The sequence below is a fragment of the Nilaparvata lugens genome, chromosome 9, assembly GCF_014356525.2.
Source record: "Nilaparvata lugens isolate BPH chromosome 9, ASM1435652v1, whole genome shotgun sequence".
Classification (NCBI taxonomy): Eukaryota; Metazoa; Arthropoda; class Insecta; order Hemiptera; family Delphacidae; genus Nilaparvata; species Nilaparvata lugens.
Genome location: NC_052512.1, coordinates 14,737,922 through 14,756,717, shown reverse-complemented (window position 1 = coordinate 14,756,717; position 18,796 = coordinate 14,737,922). Strand labels below are relative to the sequence as shown.

The window sequence follows — 18,796 nt, the reverse complement described above, 5'->3', positions numbered from 1 at the left end:
AGCTAAGAAACTCGAAAGAAATGATTGTCTAACTTCGATGAGATAAGCAGATCCAATTAGCATCCCAGTAAATAGAATGAAACTGTACATCAATTTAACCTTAAAAAAACTTTAAAACTATAAATTCATATCAATTTTCACCACTTTTCAAGGATCCAGTCTTTTCATCGGAGAGATCAAGTCTAGCTCTACACAATGCACTGTTCAAACTCACAAAAATGCTTTCAAAAACTCAGTGAAAACCGAAAAAACATGGAGCGTAACAAGGCTCAACTTATCACGGCAGAATGCTCTGCCTAACTCCAGCTGGCTATATGTCATATTTAGAATTTCGGGGATGCGATATTTTGATTTTTCATATACTCAATCGCTCACTCACTTTTTACTATCCACAGCCGTTTCAGCCAAGGATGAATAATCCTTTTAATGTCGTTCAGCGAGTTCTCTTAAGGATGAGACCTAGTGCAATCGAATATTTATATCATAAACCTACTATGTTCCAAATTTCGTGAAAATCGTTAGAGCCGTTTTCGAGATCCATGAAACATGAATAACCAGATATAAAAAAAGCCAAATATATAAATTCAGAAATTAAATCAATAGATTTTATTGATCATGAAATAGATTATAGATTTTTTATATTTTTTTATAGATTTTTATAGATTTTATTGATAGATTTTACAGTTTTTATAAAATTTTGAATCAATAGATTAATAGGGGTTGAGATTATCAATGTATCGGTATTCGCCATTCATTTTCTCTTTGAACTCTGTATCGAAATCATGTATGATGAATTTGGATTCATATGAAGGACAAAGATGTTCAAGTAACAGAGTAATTTTTCATTTCAAATAGGAACCCCAATGAAACCTACTGTCAATACTTGTAGAAATAATTATTCTTGTAAGAAATTATAGTCCAGGCAATGAATGCTCAAAAAAGGGTGTATAGAGGGAAATGTTTGGAAGACAATTTTTGACTCCACAGTTCTGTTAAGGGTAGTAAGGAGGAAAACCTATCAAAAGTCCTCACCCTGTGCTAAGTGTGTGGGGGTGGTTTTAAGGTTTCATTTTTTGGTTTCTCGCATAAAACTCAAAAAATATGTATCCTATGGACTTGAATGTCATATAACAAATTGAAGCTGACATAATCTCCTACAAAATTTATCCTACAACTTTCTTCATATCCTCTAGTTTCCGAGATATCCGCTCTTGGAAGTGTGACATTATTGAAAAAGACACGTTTGCCACCAATTTTTTTCTATTTTTGCTCTTATAACTTTTTGGAAATCGATGGGAAAAGACCATGTTAATTATGAGCTTATAGAACATTGAATTATCTTCAATTTGATATATAATTTCACACTTTTACGAATTTCCCTACACCTTTTGCAGCAGCTTTAGTGTTGAGTGGGAAATCTCCATTTTTGCAACAATAGACCAATTGACAAAGGAATTTGGAGGGAATGTTTTAAACAAAATTTTTGACTTTGCAGCTTTGTTAAGACAAGTTAGGAGGACAACATATCAAAAGTTCCTATTCCCAACTCATGTGCTAAGGGGATGAGGGTGGTTTGAAAGTTGCATTTTCAGCGTTTTACTTCCACACTCATATCTTGAGAACAATGCGTTCAACCAACATTACTAACTACTCAAAAATGAAGCTTGATAAATTCTCTATACTTTTTGTTGGATAGAATTTCGTGATATTCAAACAGTTCCCGAGATATTCGCTCTTGAAGGTGTGTAATTGTTATAATAACAGGTTTTTATCCAACTTTCTGCTCTTTAACCATAGAAAGACAACACAAAACAAGCAACGCTTGAATAAAACATGGGGTTACGCATAACCCCAACTATAAAATATCTAAAAATTACTACTAGATCCATTTTTTACACTGTTTTCCATGATCAACCTTTCAAGTATCATCTTTAGATGTCTTTCACGTGATTTTTCAAATTTCATCAATGGGATGGATATAAATAATAACAAATAACCTAATGGGTCACCGAATTTCATACTTTTTGCAGTAGCTCAAAAATTCCCATAATTTTCTATTTGATTGTGATGGTTTTTATCCAGTCTGTGAAAAAACATGTTCAATTGTGAAACTAGATGAATAATATGTTGTTATTATACTTTTGAACACTCTTCACTAATATTATCATAGATTTTGAGCATATTTCTAACTAAGAATACATAATTCGGATCGTCTACATCAATAATGTTCGAAAATAAGCAAAATTTTCGAGCGAAGCTCAAATGAATCAACTACTCTAACAACAGGGGTTGGATTTTTTTTCACCCACTCCTGACCGACTTACAGCTTCTACACCACGTGTGTAGGAAGTTGATGGACTAGTTAGAGAATAAAAAAAATCCCAGATCTACAAGTTTACTGTAGTAAGGTAAGAACAGTAAATATAGGCGTAACCCCTGTTGTCTTTCTAGGGTTGAGGGCTTATAACTCTCCAACAATGCATCATAAAAACTATTTTTTATATCAGGTTTGTAGAACATTAAATTCTCTTCAAAATGATGTATCATTTCACTATTCCAAGTTTTCCCATCATTGTTATAACAGCTTCAATATAGGGGGTCGATCAGACTACGATCAGACTAATGTATATGTGTACCTATATATAATTGTTTTCAGAGTACTTTTTTCTTTGTGTGAATTGTGAAATTCGATGATTTTTTAAAAGTCGTCAAAACAGCTGTTCTACAGATGAAATATCTCGACTATGTGTTCTTTTTATAAACTGCTCTACTCAACTACCTCATACATGAGAGGGAGCTTACAAAGTCCATTTCTCAAGGATGGGGTGGACTCCATTGGTTTCCCAGAAAAACTACTCATGCCAGTTGATAGAGCTTATAAATAAGTATAGAGGGTATGAATTTGAAATAAATCGGTCAAGACATTTTTGAGAAAATCGTGAAAAACATGGTTTTCTAGAAATTATCCGCAATTTTTCTCAAGAATATTACGGAGCTCCTGCAATTTTCCCAGAAATGAGACTCATGTCAATTGATAGAGCTTATAAATAGCTATCCATGCTATTAATTTGAAGAAAATCGTTATAGCCGTTTTCGAGAAAACCGTGAAAAACATGGTTTTTTAGTAATTATCCGCCATTTTTCTCAAGAATATTACATAGCTCCAGGAATTTTCCCAGAAATGAGACTCATGCCAGTTGATAGGGCTTATGAATTGATGGTATAAATTTGAAGAAAATCGTTAGAGCCGTTTTTGAGAAAATCTTGAAAAACATGGTTTTTTAGTAATTATCCGCCATCTTGAATTTAATTTTATTGAATTTCTTATTCTCGGGTCCTCATGGTATAAGGATCATAAGTTCAAAATTTCAAGTCAATCGGTTGATTAGGGATGGAGCTATTGTGTTCACAGACATACACACTCAGACCAACACCCAAAAATCATGTTTTTGGACTCAGGGGACCTTGAAACATATAGAAAACTTGTAATTGGTGTACCTTAATTTTTCTTGGAAAGCAATACTTTCCTTACCTGTAATGGTAGTAGGGCTAGGAAAGTGGTAGGAGAGTGGTACACTCACACAACTTTCCTTGCTCATTGAACTGTAAGCCTCATTCTTAAACGAGAATGATTTAGAGGAATAACATAGTGCTGACGATTGGCGATAACATATTTGAAACTACAATCAGACTTTTTTCGATGATTTTTTTTTTACTTTCCTTGCCCTACTACCATGGGTAAGGTAAGTATTGCTTTCCAAAAAAAAAGGTATCCCAATTTCAAGTTTTCTATACGTTTCAAGGTCCCCTGAGTCCAAAAACATGATTTTTGGGTGCTGGTCTGTGTGTGTGTGTGTGTATGTGTGTATGTGTCTATGTCTGTGAACACGATAGCTCCATTTCTAATTAACCGATTGACTTGAAATTTTAAACTTAAGATCCTTATATCATGAGGACTCGACAATAGGGAATTCAATAAAATTCAATCCAAAATGGCGAAAAAAATGGAGGATAATTACTAAAAAACCATGTTTTTCACGGTTTTCTCGAGAACGGCTATAACGATTTTCTTCAAATTTATACCATGAATAAGCCCTATCAACTGGCATGAGTCTCATTTCTGGGAAAATTTTAGAAGCTCCGTAATATTCTTGAGAAGAATGGCAGTTACTAAAAAACCATGTTTTTCACGATTTTCTCAAAAACGGCACTAACGATTTTTTTCAAATTCATACCCTATATAGTTATTTATCAACTCTATCAACTGGCATGAGTCCCTTTCCTGGGAAACTAATGGGGGGTCCACCCTATCCTTGAGAAATGGACTTTGTAACCTCCTTCTCGTGCATGAGGTAGGTAGGTTGAGCAGTTTATGAATAGAACTCTGAAAACAATTATATAGAGGGTACACATATACAGTAGTCTAATCGTAGTTGCAAATGTGTTGCCGCCAATCACCATTATGTTATTCCCCTAAATTATTCTTGTTTAAAAGAATAAGGCTCACAGTTCAATGAGCAAGGAAAGTTGTGTGAGTGTACCACACCAGATTTTTTTAAAAGTCGTCAAAACAGCTGTTCTACAGATGAAATATCTCGCCCATGTGTTATTTTAATGAACTGCTCCATCTACCTACCTCATGCACGAGAAGGAGGTTACAAAGTCCATTTCTCAAGGATGGGGTGGACCCCCCATTAGTTTCTCAGAAAGGAGACTCATGCTAGTTGATAGAGCTGATAAATAACTATAGGCCTTCAGAGTATGAATTTGAAAAAATCGGTCAAGTCATTTTTAAGAAAATCGTGGAAAACATGGTTTTTTATCAATAATCCGCCATTTTTCTCAACAATATTACGGAGCTCCTGCAATTTTTCTAGAATTGAAACTCATATCAGTTGATAGGGCTTATAAATAGCTATCCATGGTATAAATTTGAAGAGAATCGTTAGAGCCGTTTTCGAGAAAACCGTGAAAAACATAGATTTTTAGTAATTATCCGCCTTTTTTTTCAAGTATATTGCAGAGCTCCTCGAATTTTCCCAGAAATGAGACTCATGTCAGTTGAAAGGCTTATGAATAGCTATCTATGGTATAAATTTGAATAAAATCGTTAGAGCCATGTTCGAGAAAACCGTGAAAAACATGGTTTTTTAGTAATTATCCGCCATTTTTTCCGCCATTTTGAATTGAATTTTATTCAATTTATTATTGTCGGATCCTCATGGTATAAGGACTTCAAGTTTAAAATTTCAAGTCAATCGATTGATTGGGAATGGAGTTATCGTGTTCACAGACATACACACATACACACACACAGACCAACACCCAAAAATCATGTTTCTGGACTCAGGTGACCTTGAAACGTATAGAAAACTTGAAATTGGGGTACCTTATTTTTTTGGAAAGCAATACTTTCCTTACCTATGGTAATAGGGCAAGGTAAGTAATAAGTTACCCAAATTTCATGTTTTCTATACGTTTCAAGATCCCCTGAGTCCAAAAAAAAGATTTTTTGGTGTTGGTCTGTGTGTGTGTGTGTGTGTGTGTGAGTCTGTGAACACGATAACTCCATTCCTAATCAACCGATTGACTTGAAATTTCAAACTTAAGGTCCTTATACCATGAGGATCCGACAATAAGAAATTCAATAAAATTCAATTCAAAATGGCGGATAATGGCTAAAAGACCATGTTATTCACAGTTTTTCGAAAACGGCTCTAACGATTTTTTTGCAAATTCATACCATGGATAGCTATTTACAAGCCCTATCGACTGACATGATTCTCATTTCTGTGAAAATTGCAGGAGCTCCGTAATATTCTTGAGAAAAATGTCGGATAATCACTAAAAAACCATGTTTTTCACGATTTTCTTAAAAATGACTTGACCGATTTCTTTCAAATTCATATGCTGTATAGTTATTTATCAGCTCTATTAACTCGCCTGAGTCTCCTTTCTGTGAAACTAATGGGGGGTCCACCCCCATCCTTGAGAAATGGTCTTTGTAACCTCCTTCTCGTGCATGAGGTAGGTAGGTAGAGCAGTTCAAAAAGAACACATAGTCGAGATATTTCATCTGGAGAACAGCTGTTCTGACGACTTTTAAAGAATATCATAGAATTTCACAATTTACACAAAGGAAAAGTACTCTTAAAACAATTATATATACACATATACAGTAGTCTGATCATAGTTTCAAATATGTTGCTGCCAATCGTCATTATGTTATTCCCCTAAATTATTCTCCTTTAAGAATGGAGCTTACAGTTCAATGAGCAAGGAAAGTTGTGTAAGTGCGCCACACCAGATTTTTCTATTCACCTATGAAATGTGTTGGATAATTTATGCTCACTTTGTATTTTGGGTTATTACAGAGACATTGCCTACTTAATTAAAAGTACAGACGTTGTGTCAAGGACTCTGATCAGTGATGAAGGATATGATCTGCGCATTGGTGAGCCTACGCGGGTGGCTAAAATGAATAACGAGTTAGTAAAATATCATTCTATTCTAGATCAATAGTAATTTAGGTTTCATAATAATACATTATTGTATTTTAATAAAGTACAATAAACTACTGTAATAAAATACAGAAGCTTTACAATAAGAGAGTTCAATTTCGGAGATTTAAGATGAGTTTTTTTCGGGTTAAATTCTATTGGTTTTTCTTTTTGTTCCTTAAAGGGTCATTCTGTTTCAGATAATATTATCTAGTAGATAGAATAGGCCAGGAATGTTCAATACAATCAATGAAGTTGATTAAGACTGCTTTAAATCTTGATTATATAACTATAGTGAGGTCCACGTTATAATAGTAGTATTCGATAAACATTAGTGTTGCTATCCTTGTCTATCATTCAACAAAGCAGATGGCGTTATTTTTTTCTAGCTCTACAACGTTGCCAGATAGTTTTTTTAACAATTGATAATAGAAATATTCTATTTCTAAATAAAACATTTTTTATTTTATAATTCAAAAATATATTTTCCTGACGAATAAAATATAATTGATTCTATTAAACAATAATAGACAGTAGATATTACATCAATAAACCTGTATCAGCTACCGTCTATAGAAGGCAGAGAATCGGCAACGTTGATCACCTATCTTTCTTCACTGCCATTATAACGTAAGCCTCACTATACAACTCTGACTGGTGGCTCTGGAAACTGTAAACTTGTTGAATTAGAAACATTATTAACTGGAAACTTAACGGACTGAAATCTGGTCTATTATTCAAAATTTCAAGTTAATCAGTTCAGACGCCATTCGAGAATTTCCTATCTGCTACATGTATAAGCCGATTCTTCCCTTCTTATATAGTGAGGTCCACGTTATAATGGCCGTGAAGAAAGATACAGGTTTATTGATTAACTGTTCATTCTCATTCAAATTAATCAATTATATTTTATCAAGCGAAAAAATATATTTTTCATAGTTGAAATGAAATATTTTGTTGATTAATTGATAATTCTACATTGTTGAAAGACGATCTGGCAACAGAGCAAAGCGAGATAGAGATAGCGCTATCCGCTCTGTTGAATGATAGACAGGGATAGCAATACCACTGCCATTATAACGTGGACCTCATTAAAGTAATAAAAGTGGTCGACAAATAATGTCAATTTGTGTTTTTAATTATTCTGTGATGTTTTGTTTGTTAGAGGGACGGTCGATTGCCAGGAATATGCGATTTCAAAAATGGTGTCGGATGAAACTAGTAATCATATGTGGCTCACAGAGACCAAAGTTTTCATGAAAGTCAATGGGGACAACACTTTTCATACTTTGAAACAAATTGCTGAAGACAGGCAGAAAGAAACATTTGGGAAGCCGTTCTATGAGCTGGTGCAAAGAAAGACATGGAAATGCATCATAGTGAGCATCATTCACTCTTCTCTTAGATCCACTACCTTGTTGTATTAGTAAATCTACCCAATATTATATTGTAGTTACCCATTATAATAACAGAGTGATCTGACAATAGAAGTAGCCTAAAATGAGGTCCAAGTTATTGTGATGTTAATATTGTTACCTGATTGTGTTTAAAATTTATTCAAGTTCAAATGTTTAATATTTTATTGAAGAATTTTGCACTTTAATGTATTGTTTTTATCTTGATTAAGCCTATTCATAGCCACTTCCAATACAAGGCCGCGGCCTACGATATTGCAACGTCGCAGTGTAGGCCTATAATCTGATACATGATAGGTGAAAAAGATCAGCTGATATTTTTCAAAATCTTTTTCTCCAATCATGTATTGGAGTATATAGTGAGGTCCACGTTATAATGGCAGTGTACAATTGACAATACTATTGCTGTTCTTTTCTATCATACAACAAAACAAATAGCGCTATCTCTCTATAGCTCTGCAATGTTGTCAGTTTGCCAGAATATTTTATTTTTACTTTTGACAGTGACTGTACAAAAGTAATAACTCAGCTGCCATTTTTTTTCTCCATTCTATCAAAATACTTTACTACACAAGTCGTATAATTGATTAAAAATGTATTTTTGAAACACTGAAATAATTTTTAGACATTACCGTATGAGAAACACAAATAAAAATACCTGAAATGACATATTAAAATTTGATAACTAACCATCCTCTAGACCTCATCCATGCTTCAGTTAGCCTACACGTTTAGGTTAGATCTACTCATACCGGTATAATAATATTGAAAGGTTTCAGAGTTATTTCCATTGAAATTACCAATTTTGAATACGATTTCTATTTTTAAAAGGAATTTGGATAGAATACCTAACAAATAACTTAATTTTTGTTGTTTTGGAATTAAGATTGGTTTATCACAGCTTTTTAAATAAGCCGCCATTTCAGGTTTGTATAAAAATAAAAATCTAAGGTGATGATTTCTTGATCCATTCTGAGCTGCTTTGTATAAACATACTTTTTTTATGTATTTGAACACGACATGCAGTCGATTATTGAGTAAATATTAAAAACTTTCACTTACTGACTGGAGTACTTTCAATCGTCTGGCAATCATTTTCAACAGTGTAGACCGGAAATGTTTTGATGGTTAGGAAGATTTGTGGTGTTTATTATGTGATCGAAAAGTTTGTTGGATTTGAAATTCAGCTGTGCCAATATAGAATTTTTCACAATCGCTACATTTTATCTTATATACCCCAGGGAGGTTGTGTTTGTCGGTGTTGTCGGTGGTTTTGGGCGTGAGGGTGGCCATCAGCTTATTTTTGGTTTTGAAAGCCACCTTGTAGCCTGCTTTTTTGAAAATTCTGGCAATTTTATTAGATTGACTATTGATATATGTTAGTGCTATGAAGTGTTTTCTCTCATTTGTTGGATTGGTTTCTTGCTTATATGATTTTGCTTTTGTTTTTTTTTTGTTTAGTTTATCTGTTATGTTTGGGTCATATCCATTACTCTGTGCTAGGTATTTTATTGTTTTGAGCTCATTTTTGTAGTGTTCTGGTGATAAGGGTATTTTGTTGAGTCTATAGAGCAAGAGTCTATAATGCTGCATGTTTGTGCTGTGTTGGGTGGTTGGAGGAGTTGTAGACTAGTGATCACATAATAAACACCACAAATCTTCCTAACCATCAAAACATTTCCGGTCTACACTGTTGAAAATGATCGCCAGACGATTGAAAGTACTCCAGTCAGTAAGTAAAAGTTTTTAATATTTACTTAATAATCGACTGCATGTTGTGTTCAAATACATAAAAAAAGTGTATAAAAATCTAATCTTAGTTTTTTGAATCAAATTATGAAAAAACATATAATTTGACATTAAATAGATTATTTTATCAAGGAAATTATAATTATTATTAGGTCAAATTTGATAGGATGAATTGAGTAACAGCTGTGTTTAATCAGTGGCAAAATGGAGAAACTTGGCAACGTTTTTCTCCTATTTTTCTTCACTGTCATTATAACGTGGACCTCAGTATAGGCCTACACTGCGACGTTGCAATATCGTAGGCCGCGGCCTTGTATTAGAGGTGGCTATGGCCTTTTGCATGTTTGTAAAATTTTTCAATGGCTAATGAAAATTATTATTCTTATTCTTAAGCGTCCTATATAGAAAGTAGACAATTCCTCAAATAGGAAGTGCAACATTCTTTGCTATTGAAATAATTATAATATATTTATCAATATCTAGACATTCAAAATTCATTATGACATAGAAGTACCAATGATGATAGAAATTACCTCAACGTGATACTGTATCAGAGATATAATAGAGCTTCAACTTTGATGGTCCATTATCTAGACTAACAGTCAAATAGAACACTTGTAGAGGATACGTTACGGAAATGCTTGTTGCAGTTAGTGAATTGAGGTAGAATTAGCTATTTGTATATCTAGAGTGAAAAGTACAACTTTTTCTCCCTGTGGGAGAAAGTTTGAAGCCCGAGGCGAAGCCGAGGGCAACATTTTTCCTGAGGGAGAAATAGTATATTTCGCACCTAGGGCCGGAAATGAGACTTTTCCGGCTCGAAATCGGTTTTCAAGTCCGAGGCCGTAGGCCGAGGACTAGAAAAGATTGAGAGCCGGAAAAACATTTTTGCCCATGGTGAGAACGTTATTAATCGCCACACAGAAAAATCAACAATATACATATGAGAATAATTGTTTATTAGGCACTTCCGAAAGCAAAACAGGAAGGTCATAGCTCTAGCAAATCTGAGGTAATCTGAATATCAGGAAATTGTCCAAGTATTTTTTTTTATTCTGATTTGTCTAAATAACCTAAAAGATTGTGTTCAATTATGTAAGAAGTTGAGTTTATACTTTTTATTCTTCCAAATGACAATAAGATGATATTATAAATGTTTTGATTCTTGAATAATAAAAACAAATTAATAATGAAGTTTTTTGATCAGCTGTGTCTTAGCACACTTGAAATTTGGCCAATCTGAATGTCAACGTCAACAATGCTTGTTGTTGTTGACTTCGGAAGTTTAGGTTAGAAGTTCTATCCTACTCTGAAAATCGAATTTGAATAGTTTATAATATATATCCTACCTGTATTTTATTCATTCAAATAAAATGATAGTATCTCATTGCAGAATACTTATTCAATTCTAGAAACATAAATGGATTCCATTTCATAAACCATTTTGTAAACACATTCACATCAAATCAGAATCAGCTGACTTCAAGGTTATTTTACAGCCCTAGGGCCATAAAACTTTTACCGGCCTGGTCGGAAAACAATCATTTTCGGCCTCCATATGACGCACGAAAACCAGCTAATTACATCCTAGTGGGGCGAAAAAGTATTTTTTTGCTCGTGATGTACACAACATTTTTCCTCCATCTACATTTTTTTATAGAAACTGCAAATCAAATCATTTTAATAGCCTACATTATTGGTGACAATGTTCTCTAACAACATAACCTAAAATCAAAAACCTAAAACCCGGTCATCTGATTGGCACTGCCGATTGCACTATCTATTGGCAAAAGTTATAACAATTATCAGCTGGGCGGCTATCAAAAATGGCTGACTCCAGATCACGTGTTTCAGATTTGAATTGCAGATGAAAAATATTTGTTGGCTGGTATATTGAATAGAATAAAATATTTTAAAATTTGTATAAATTTTTATTGTCTACTAATAGTGAGTATATAATATCATACAAACATATATTTAATGAGTTGATAAAATCTCTGGTTGTGATATTGAATTCAGTTGACTCGATGACAACTCTATTATGCTTCCTCATCTGAGCTTAGACCCTCGGACATATTTCAAATGTAAGTTATTAAAATAGAGATAGTAAAGAATAAAGAAGAAAGAATAGATAGAAAGATGTTTCTCATGTTATTTAAATGAAGTCACTTTTCCTCCCTAGGGAGTTTTTCTGTTTTTTACTACCGAGAGCAAAGAAGTGACACTTTAGTATCATGTTTCAGGGAGTAAAGTAAGTACTTTAGACAGTAGGTGGAGGAAAATTATTTTCGCTTTTGGTAGTAAAAACAAAAAAGCTCCCTAGGGAGGAGAAGTGACTCCATTTGAATAACATGGGAGGCATCTCTATTTTAAAAACTTACATTGTATTAGGTTAGAAGGTCTAAGCTCAGATGAGGAAGCATATAGAGTAGTCATTGAACCAACTAAATTAAATACCTCAACCAGACATTTGATCAATACATGAAATTTATGTTTGTATGCTAAAGTTATTACAAACTTCATATCAATATACTAATAAAATGTTTTTTTTTTTATCCCATGTTATTCAAAATACCACCCAACGAATATTCCTCATTAACTAATCAAATTTGAAACGGGAACTTTATCATAGCTGTAGTTATGGCAACCATTTTTGTTACAACATTTGCCGACAGACAGCGCTGTCAGCGGAGAACTGTGATCACAAGTCAGCTGTTTCTGTTTACTTTTTAGATTATGTTGTAACACATTGTTTGGTCACGTACGTTTCTAAAAAATATTTTATTTAAAGTTTCCATAAGAATGTAGGTGGAGGAAAAATGTTGTGTATATCATGAGTGAAAAATACTGTTTTTTCTCCCTCATGAAAATTGTCCCGGCTTCGTCCCGGGCTTCAAACTTTCCCCTCAGGGAGAGAAAACAGTACTTTCCACTCTAGATATACAAATAACTATTATCTTCAATAATCATTGACGATTAAAGGTGAAGATAACGTTTGAGGTAAAATAATCATTATCTTTCAGGAACCAGCTCCGAAAGAGAAATTTATCAGAGTTGAAAGCAGAATAAGAGTTCTAGTGCCTGTAAGAGAGCTAGAGTCTTATGATGGCGTTAAAATTTTCAAAACTCGTTCGGAGAATGGTGAATGGTCGGTGGAGATCGTGGAGGTTAGACACCTTTCAAACGAATACCCTCATGACAGCATACGTCTCAGTGAGTAGAGTTTATTCATTCGAGTAGTGAAAATTCTATTTATTTTCGAGAAGAAAAAATCAAAAACATTTCCAACTCTTCCGGGCGTAAAATTTGAAAGAAGCAAAATTATTCATCCCAGTTTTTTCTGTTGTGACTTAACTTTCCCCAAGGTTCGGTTTCTAGGACACTCATTAAATCTGATGCTTCATTAAATCCGTAGCTTCGTTGTCCATTAGATAATCATTTCTAATTATATTTTGTATATTTTATAATAAATTATCCTATAGCTTGTGTAAAACAAGTTGAGACTTGGCCCTTCATCCGAACAAATTACAGGGTTGCCAAATTGTTTAAAATTGCAATTCTCAAATTTCCAATTCAACGTCAGAATTGAATGTATAATAATATATCATCCCCGATATCCTAGTAGTTCTGAAAAGGTTTCAGGGTTGCAGGATTAAAAGGAAATTCAACTTCTATGATAAAATTGGAAACATCGCAAAGATTTGTTTTTCTTTTGAATATCACTTCTCTCAGAATCATGTAGCGTCGTGATGAGTAATAATTTTGTATCAAATGAACATGGAGACTGTCTCCTTCCTATTGGTGTCTGGATAATTTTCATCCAACCCATAGATATTTTTTAATTAACAATTATGTCCTTCAATGTCGAGACATTTCGAGCAGAAAACATGAAATTTTCGACATGCTGGAAACTTTTTTGTTTCAAAAGATAAGTAGGTGGTGATAGCAAGAAAGTTTCTCAGAAATAATTGAAATCATTTTTCCAATTGTCAAACGTACTCGGAAGAACGTATTTTGGCCTCTCAGGAGTTTCAAAGTCAAGGATAGCGGCTGAATGGTGTGCCGCCATATGCTATCAATAGCTGGGATCAACAAATTCAAAATACAGAACGATTGAAAAGTTCAGCAACTGCAAGCCAGATGATCATAAATAGTGAAAATGACAACCTCGCCTTGAATAATCCAAGCAGTGTTTCATTACAGCCGTTCTAGAGGCAATCAGCTGCTTGCATTTGAAATAATTCAGTCAAATAATCTTGTAAATTGCCAGCCATTTTTGTAATTTGGTTCACAATGCATACCATGCAGCCACTCTTCTAAATTTAAAATTCCTTTGAGACCAAAATACAATCTTCCGACTACTTTTGACAATTGAAAAAATAATTTCAATTATTTCTGAGAAACTTTCTCGCTTCCACCACCCACTTATCTTTCGAAACAAAAAAGTTTCTAGCATGTCGAAAATTTCATGTTTTCTGCTCGAAATGTCTCGACATTGACGAACATAATTGTTAATTAGAAAATATCTATGGGTCGGATAAAAATGATCCAGACACCAATAGAAAGGAGACAGTCACCCGTTCATTCGATATGAAATTATTACTCATTACGACGCTACATGATTCTGAGAAAAGTGATATTCAAAAGAAAAACAAATCATCGCGATGTTTCCAATTTTATCATAAAAGTTAAATTTCCTTTTAATCCTTCAACCCTGGAACTTTTTTAGCACTACTAGGATATCAGGGATGATATTATACATCCAATTCTGACGTTGAATTGGAAATTTGAGAAAGTTGCAATTTCACACGATTTGGCAACCCTGTAATTTCTTCGGATGGAGGGCCAAGTCTCAACTTGTTTTACACAAACTATAGAATCAATGCCTTAGAGATGCTCAACTGCTATTCTCTATTTTCTTTCTTACAATTTTTGAATTGAGGAAATTAATATGCTCCTGTTCTCAAAAATCCCTGTATAAGTTTGTATTATTTATATTCCATGTATATTCACTTGATGTGGATGTTTTTTTTAAATAGAATAGAGCTTATCTTCTATTTTCTCAGGTCTACAGCCTATTGTGCGCTTTGGCCTCCTCCACAACATTCCTCCAAGCGTCTCTATCCTCTATAAATCTTCTTCACTCTCTATGACACATCCTTATCCAATCAGCCCTGATCTCACCTTCTCATCGTGTCCTCCGTCTGGCTTTTTTCCTTCTTGAGTAAAGTTTTTCTCTGAACACTATTCTTGACATTCTGTTTGCATTCATCCTATAAGCTTTATCTTCTGCTGAGCCATTAATTTCAAGTTGAAAGTTGAACATTTTGATGCGGAATTTCGATACAAAAGCATTTTGAATTTCAACCATGATTGAATGGAATGCAACGAGAATCAATCTGAGAACACTCCTTTCTGGAAAAGCCTTCTCTGATTGGTTCTCGTGGCATTATTTTTAATAATGATTAAAATTCAACACGCTTTTGTGCAACCGCGGTCCTGGATTCATAAATACTATGGTTCTCAATTCTTAGTGAAACTTCACTAATTATGAAACTATGTTTTTTGCTCAAATTTCAGGTGCTTCCATCAATACATTCAATGAGATAAATGATCCAAGTGATATAATGAAGTACTCATCAGACAAGTGAGTTATAAAAACTATCACAATCAGTCATTCATTTATTTATTTATTGTGATAATTGTAATATGTACTATAATAAAGGAAAGAACTGGCTTATACACGTACGGGATAGGAAAATTAGGTTTCACGCATCATCACGTCTCAACTACTGTGCTGACTTGAAATTTTCCATATAGATTCTTAATTAACCGAGGATGGTTATAGGCCTAATTTCAATTCTTCAAGATTTCATCACGTCAATTTTCAAAATAGACCCTTGCGGAGGACGGGTTAACTGCTATTTGTTAGATATTGAATAAATAATACTCTTCATATCAACCAACCATCTTTATTTTTAATACATTTAAGACTAGACTGTTATTAACGTTCTGGTAACTAATGTATTGAAATCATATAATAATAAATATCATCTGTAACATCTCCCTCTTTAAGACTTTATATTATCCTATATTCCCCTTTTTATTTTTCGTATATGAATTGTGTTTCTTCGCTGAACACCGCCATTATTGTTTCTAACCAGGAATGAACGTGGTTGTGGTAATTTCTCAATTATTCTTCCCTTTTCCCATTCTTTGTTATGAATATTCTGCATGTATATCTCCTCTCCAACTACAAAATCTTCGGTGTTTTTAGATACATTACGATCATAGTAAAGTTTTTGAATTGATTGATTCTTTGCCATCTTGTCGATTATCTCATTAGGTACAATTTCTGGATTCAATGCGTAATGTGGTATAGGAATCTTAGTTCTTATATGTCTGCTATTAAGAAGCTGTGAAGGTGTATATCCCAATCCAGCTACGGGAGCATTACGATAATTTAGTAAATACAATTCCAAATCTTGCTTGTTTGCAGCTGCCTTTTTAAACATTGTTTTGAATATTCCAACTGCCTTTTCTGCTAATCCATTTGATTTTGGATGGTATGGACTTGATGTGGTAATTTTGAATCCCCAATTCTCTGCAAATTGATGCATTTCTCTGCTATTAAATTGCATGTTATCTGCTATTAGTGTTTGAGGTATTCCAAATCTGCTGAATGTTTCCTTAAATTTTCCAATTACGGTAAAGCTGCTTTTGCTATTGATTAGGTATGCTTCAATCCATCTCGAATAATAATCAATTACAATTAAGTAGTTCAATCTATCGACTTCTGCAATGTCCGCTGCAATTTTACAAAACGGTTTATCTGGAATGTCGTGATTGATCAGTGGGTCTTTAGTTTTTGATTTTTAAACCTTTGACAAATGTTACATGATAATATCAAATTGCGAATATCTGAATATATACCTGGCCAATAGTAGAACTGATCAACAAGAGAATTAATCTTCGAACTGCCAAGGTGAGTTTCATGTAAGCGACTCATTATAAAATTCCGGAGTTTTAGAGGTACAATTAACCTTGTTCCAAAATACAATAAACCATTAATATCACCGGTTATCGCGTTCATGTCAGGCCATCCTTCATGCAGATATGATACAATGTCTCTTAGATTTTCATCTTCTTTGGTTTTTTCTACAAATCCTTTTAGCTTAGGTTCACTTATTTTCACGTCTGTAGATCCCAGCGTGTGAATAAAGTCTTTCATTGATTGGTCCTCTTTGGTCGTAGTTTTGATCCCTGTACGGGAAAAATAATCTGCAATGAACATATATTTTCCGGGTAAATATTTCACTTCCAAAGTATAATTAATAAGCTTCAGTTTGAGCCTTTTTAGTCGGTTGTTCAAAATTCTATCCATTGGCTTGGACATTACTGACACCAAAGTTAGGTGATCAGTAAAAATAGTGACAGAGTCATGGCCATAGACGTAGTTGTGTAGTTTGTTTATGGCAAAGCAAATGGCTAGCATTTCTTCTTCCACTTGAGCATAGGATTCTTCAGTTGTTGTCATTGATCTTGATTCAAAGTACAATGGTTTTCCTTCTTGAAGCATACAAAAGCCAAGTGATTCCTTCGATGCATCACATTGTATTTCAATTGGGCTCTTTGGGTCGAATGCTCTTAATACTTGAGGACTGCATATAGCCTGTTTTAATCTCTGGAAAGCTTGACTGTGAGTTTCGTTCCATTCCCATAAAGTATCTTTCCTCAGAAGTTTTCTCATGGGTGATATTAACTCTGACATATTTGGGATGAAATGTCTTAAGTAGTTTACCATTCCCAACATGCATTGTAGATCTTTTTTATTCTTTGGATTTTCAAGTTTCTGTATTATTTAAATCTTCTCGGGGTCGGGTAGCATGCCTTTTTCGCAAAATATTACACCTACATATTTCATTTGAGGCACACAATACTGAAATTTTTTGAAGTTGAATTTTACATTAAATTTCTTTGCTCTTTCTAAAACTTTAGTCAGTATCATATCATTTTCTTCTTTTGAATTACTAGCAATGCAGAGGTCATCAAAGTAAAGTGAGATGCCTTCAATATCTCCAAAGTATTTGTGCACTAACCTCTGAAACAGTTCAGGCAAGCACGACAAACCAAATGGTGCTCGTAAAAATCTGTATGTTCCAAATCCTGTGCTAAATGAACACAGCTTACTGTCCTCATCAAGTGCAATATGATAGAATGCATCTTTAATATCTAATACAGTAAACACCTTCTTGTGTGACAATTTTGGTGCTAGTTCTTCCACTGTTGGAATGAGATAACGTTCCCTGATTATATATTTATTAAGTTCAACTGGGTCAATACAAATTCTCAGTGATCCATCCGGCTTTTCAACAACTACAACGTTATTTATCCAGTCAACAGGCTCCTCAACTGGGGTTATAATACCTTTTGACTTCAGTGATTCCAAAGTTTCTCGAAATTTCTCTTTAATTTTGAGTGGGATACGCCGAGCAGGACTTATTGTTGGGGATTCCTTTTTTTTCAATTTAATCTTGCAAATATCAGGAAAACGCCCAAGGCCGTCGAAGACATGTTTGTTTTTTATATAGATAGCCTGTTTTTCCTTATCCACTTTATAATTTGTATCATTTTTTTCATCTATAGAGTCAACTCTTTCAATCAAGTTGAGATCAATACATGATTCTAGGCCTAGGATTGGAACAGCTGAAGGACACTTTACACTTTGCTATGGATATTTTAGACTCAGATTCAATTTGTACAGTTACACAACCTACAGGTCTTATCTTAAAACCCCCAAAAGCCTCCAACAGTACATTACATTTCTCCAATGACTTGTATGGAATACCATATTTTCCAAGTAAGTGAAATGGTAGAATATTAACATCAGCTCCACTTTCAAGCTTGAATTTTATTTTATGCCCATTTAGAAGCAATTCTTGTAACCATACCCGTTTTTTATTAAGTAAGTTAGAGTATAAATGCTATCAATTTCATGAGGTGATTCCATTACTTCCGCTTCCTCATAACTTTGATCTTCCTTGCTGCTAATCTCATGAGTTGCTGGGATTGTTTCAATCTACATACTATGGAAAAATGATTGGGTTTTGAGCAATAGTTGCAAATCTTCCC

At 33.8% G+C, this 18,796-nt stretch overlaps 1 protein-coding gene across 2 annotated transcripts in view; it reads left to right on the top strand.

Annotated features, from left to right (window-relative positions):
- LOC111053501 overlaps nt 1-18,796 on the top strand; it is a 191,262-nt gene that overhangs the window by 140,270 nt on the left and 32,196 nt on the right. For both annotated transcript variants that reach the window (XM_039435528.1, XM_039435527.1), the window contains exons 10-13: nt 6,375-6,488; nt 7,666-7,879; nt 12,688-12,877; nt 15,245-15,311. In XM_039435528.1, coding sequence (XP_039291462.1) covers nt 6,375-6,488; nt 7,666-7,879; nt 12,688-12,877; nt 15,245-15,311 — 585 coding nt within the window. The remainder of the gene's footprint in view (nt 1-6,374; nt 6,489-7,665; nt 7,880-12,687; nt 12,878-15,244; nt 15,312-18,796) is intronic.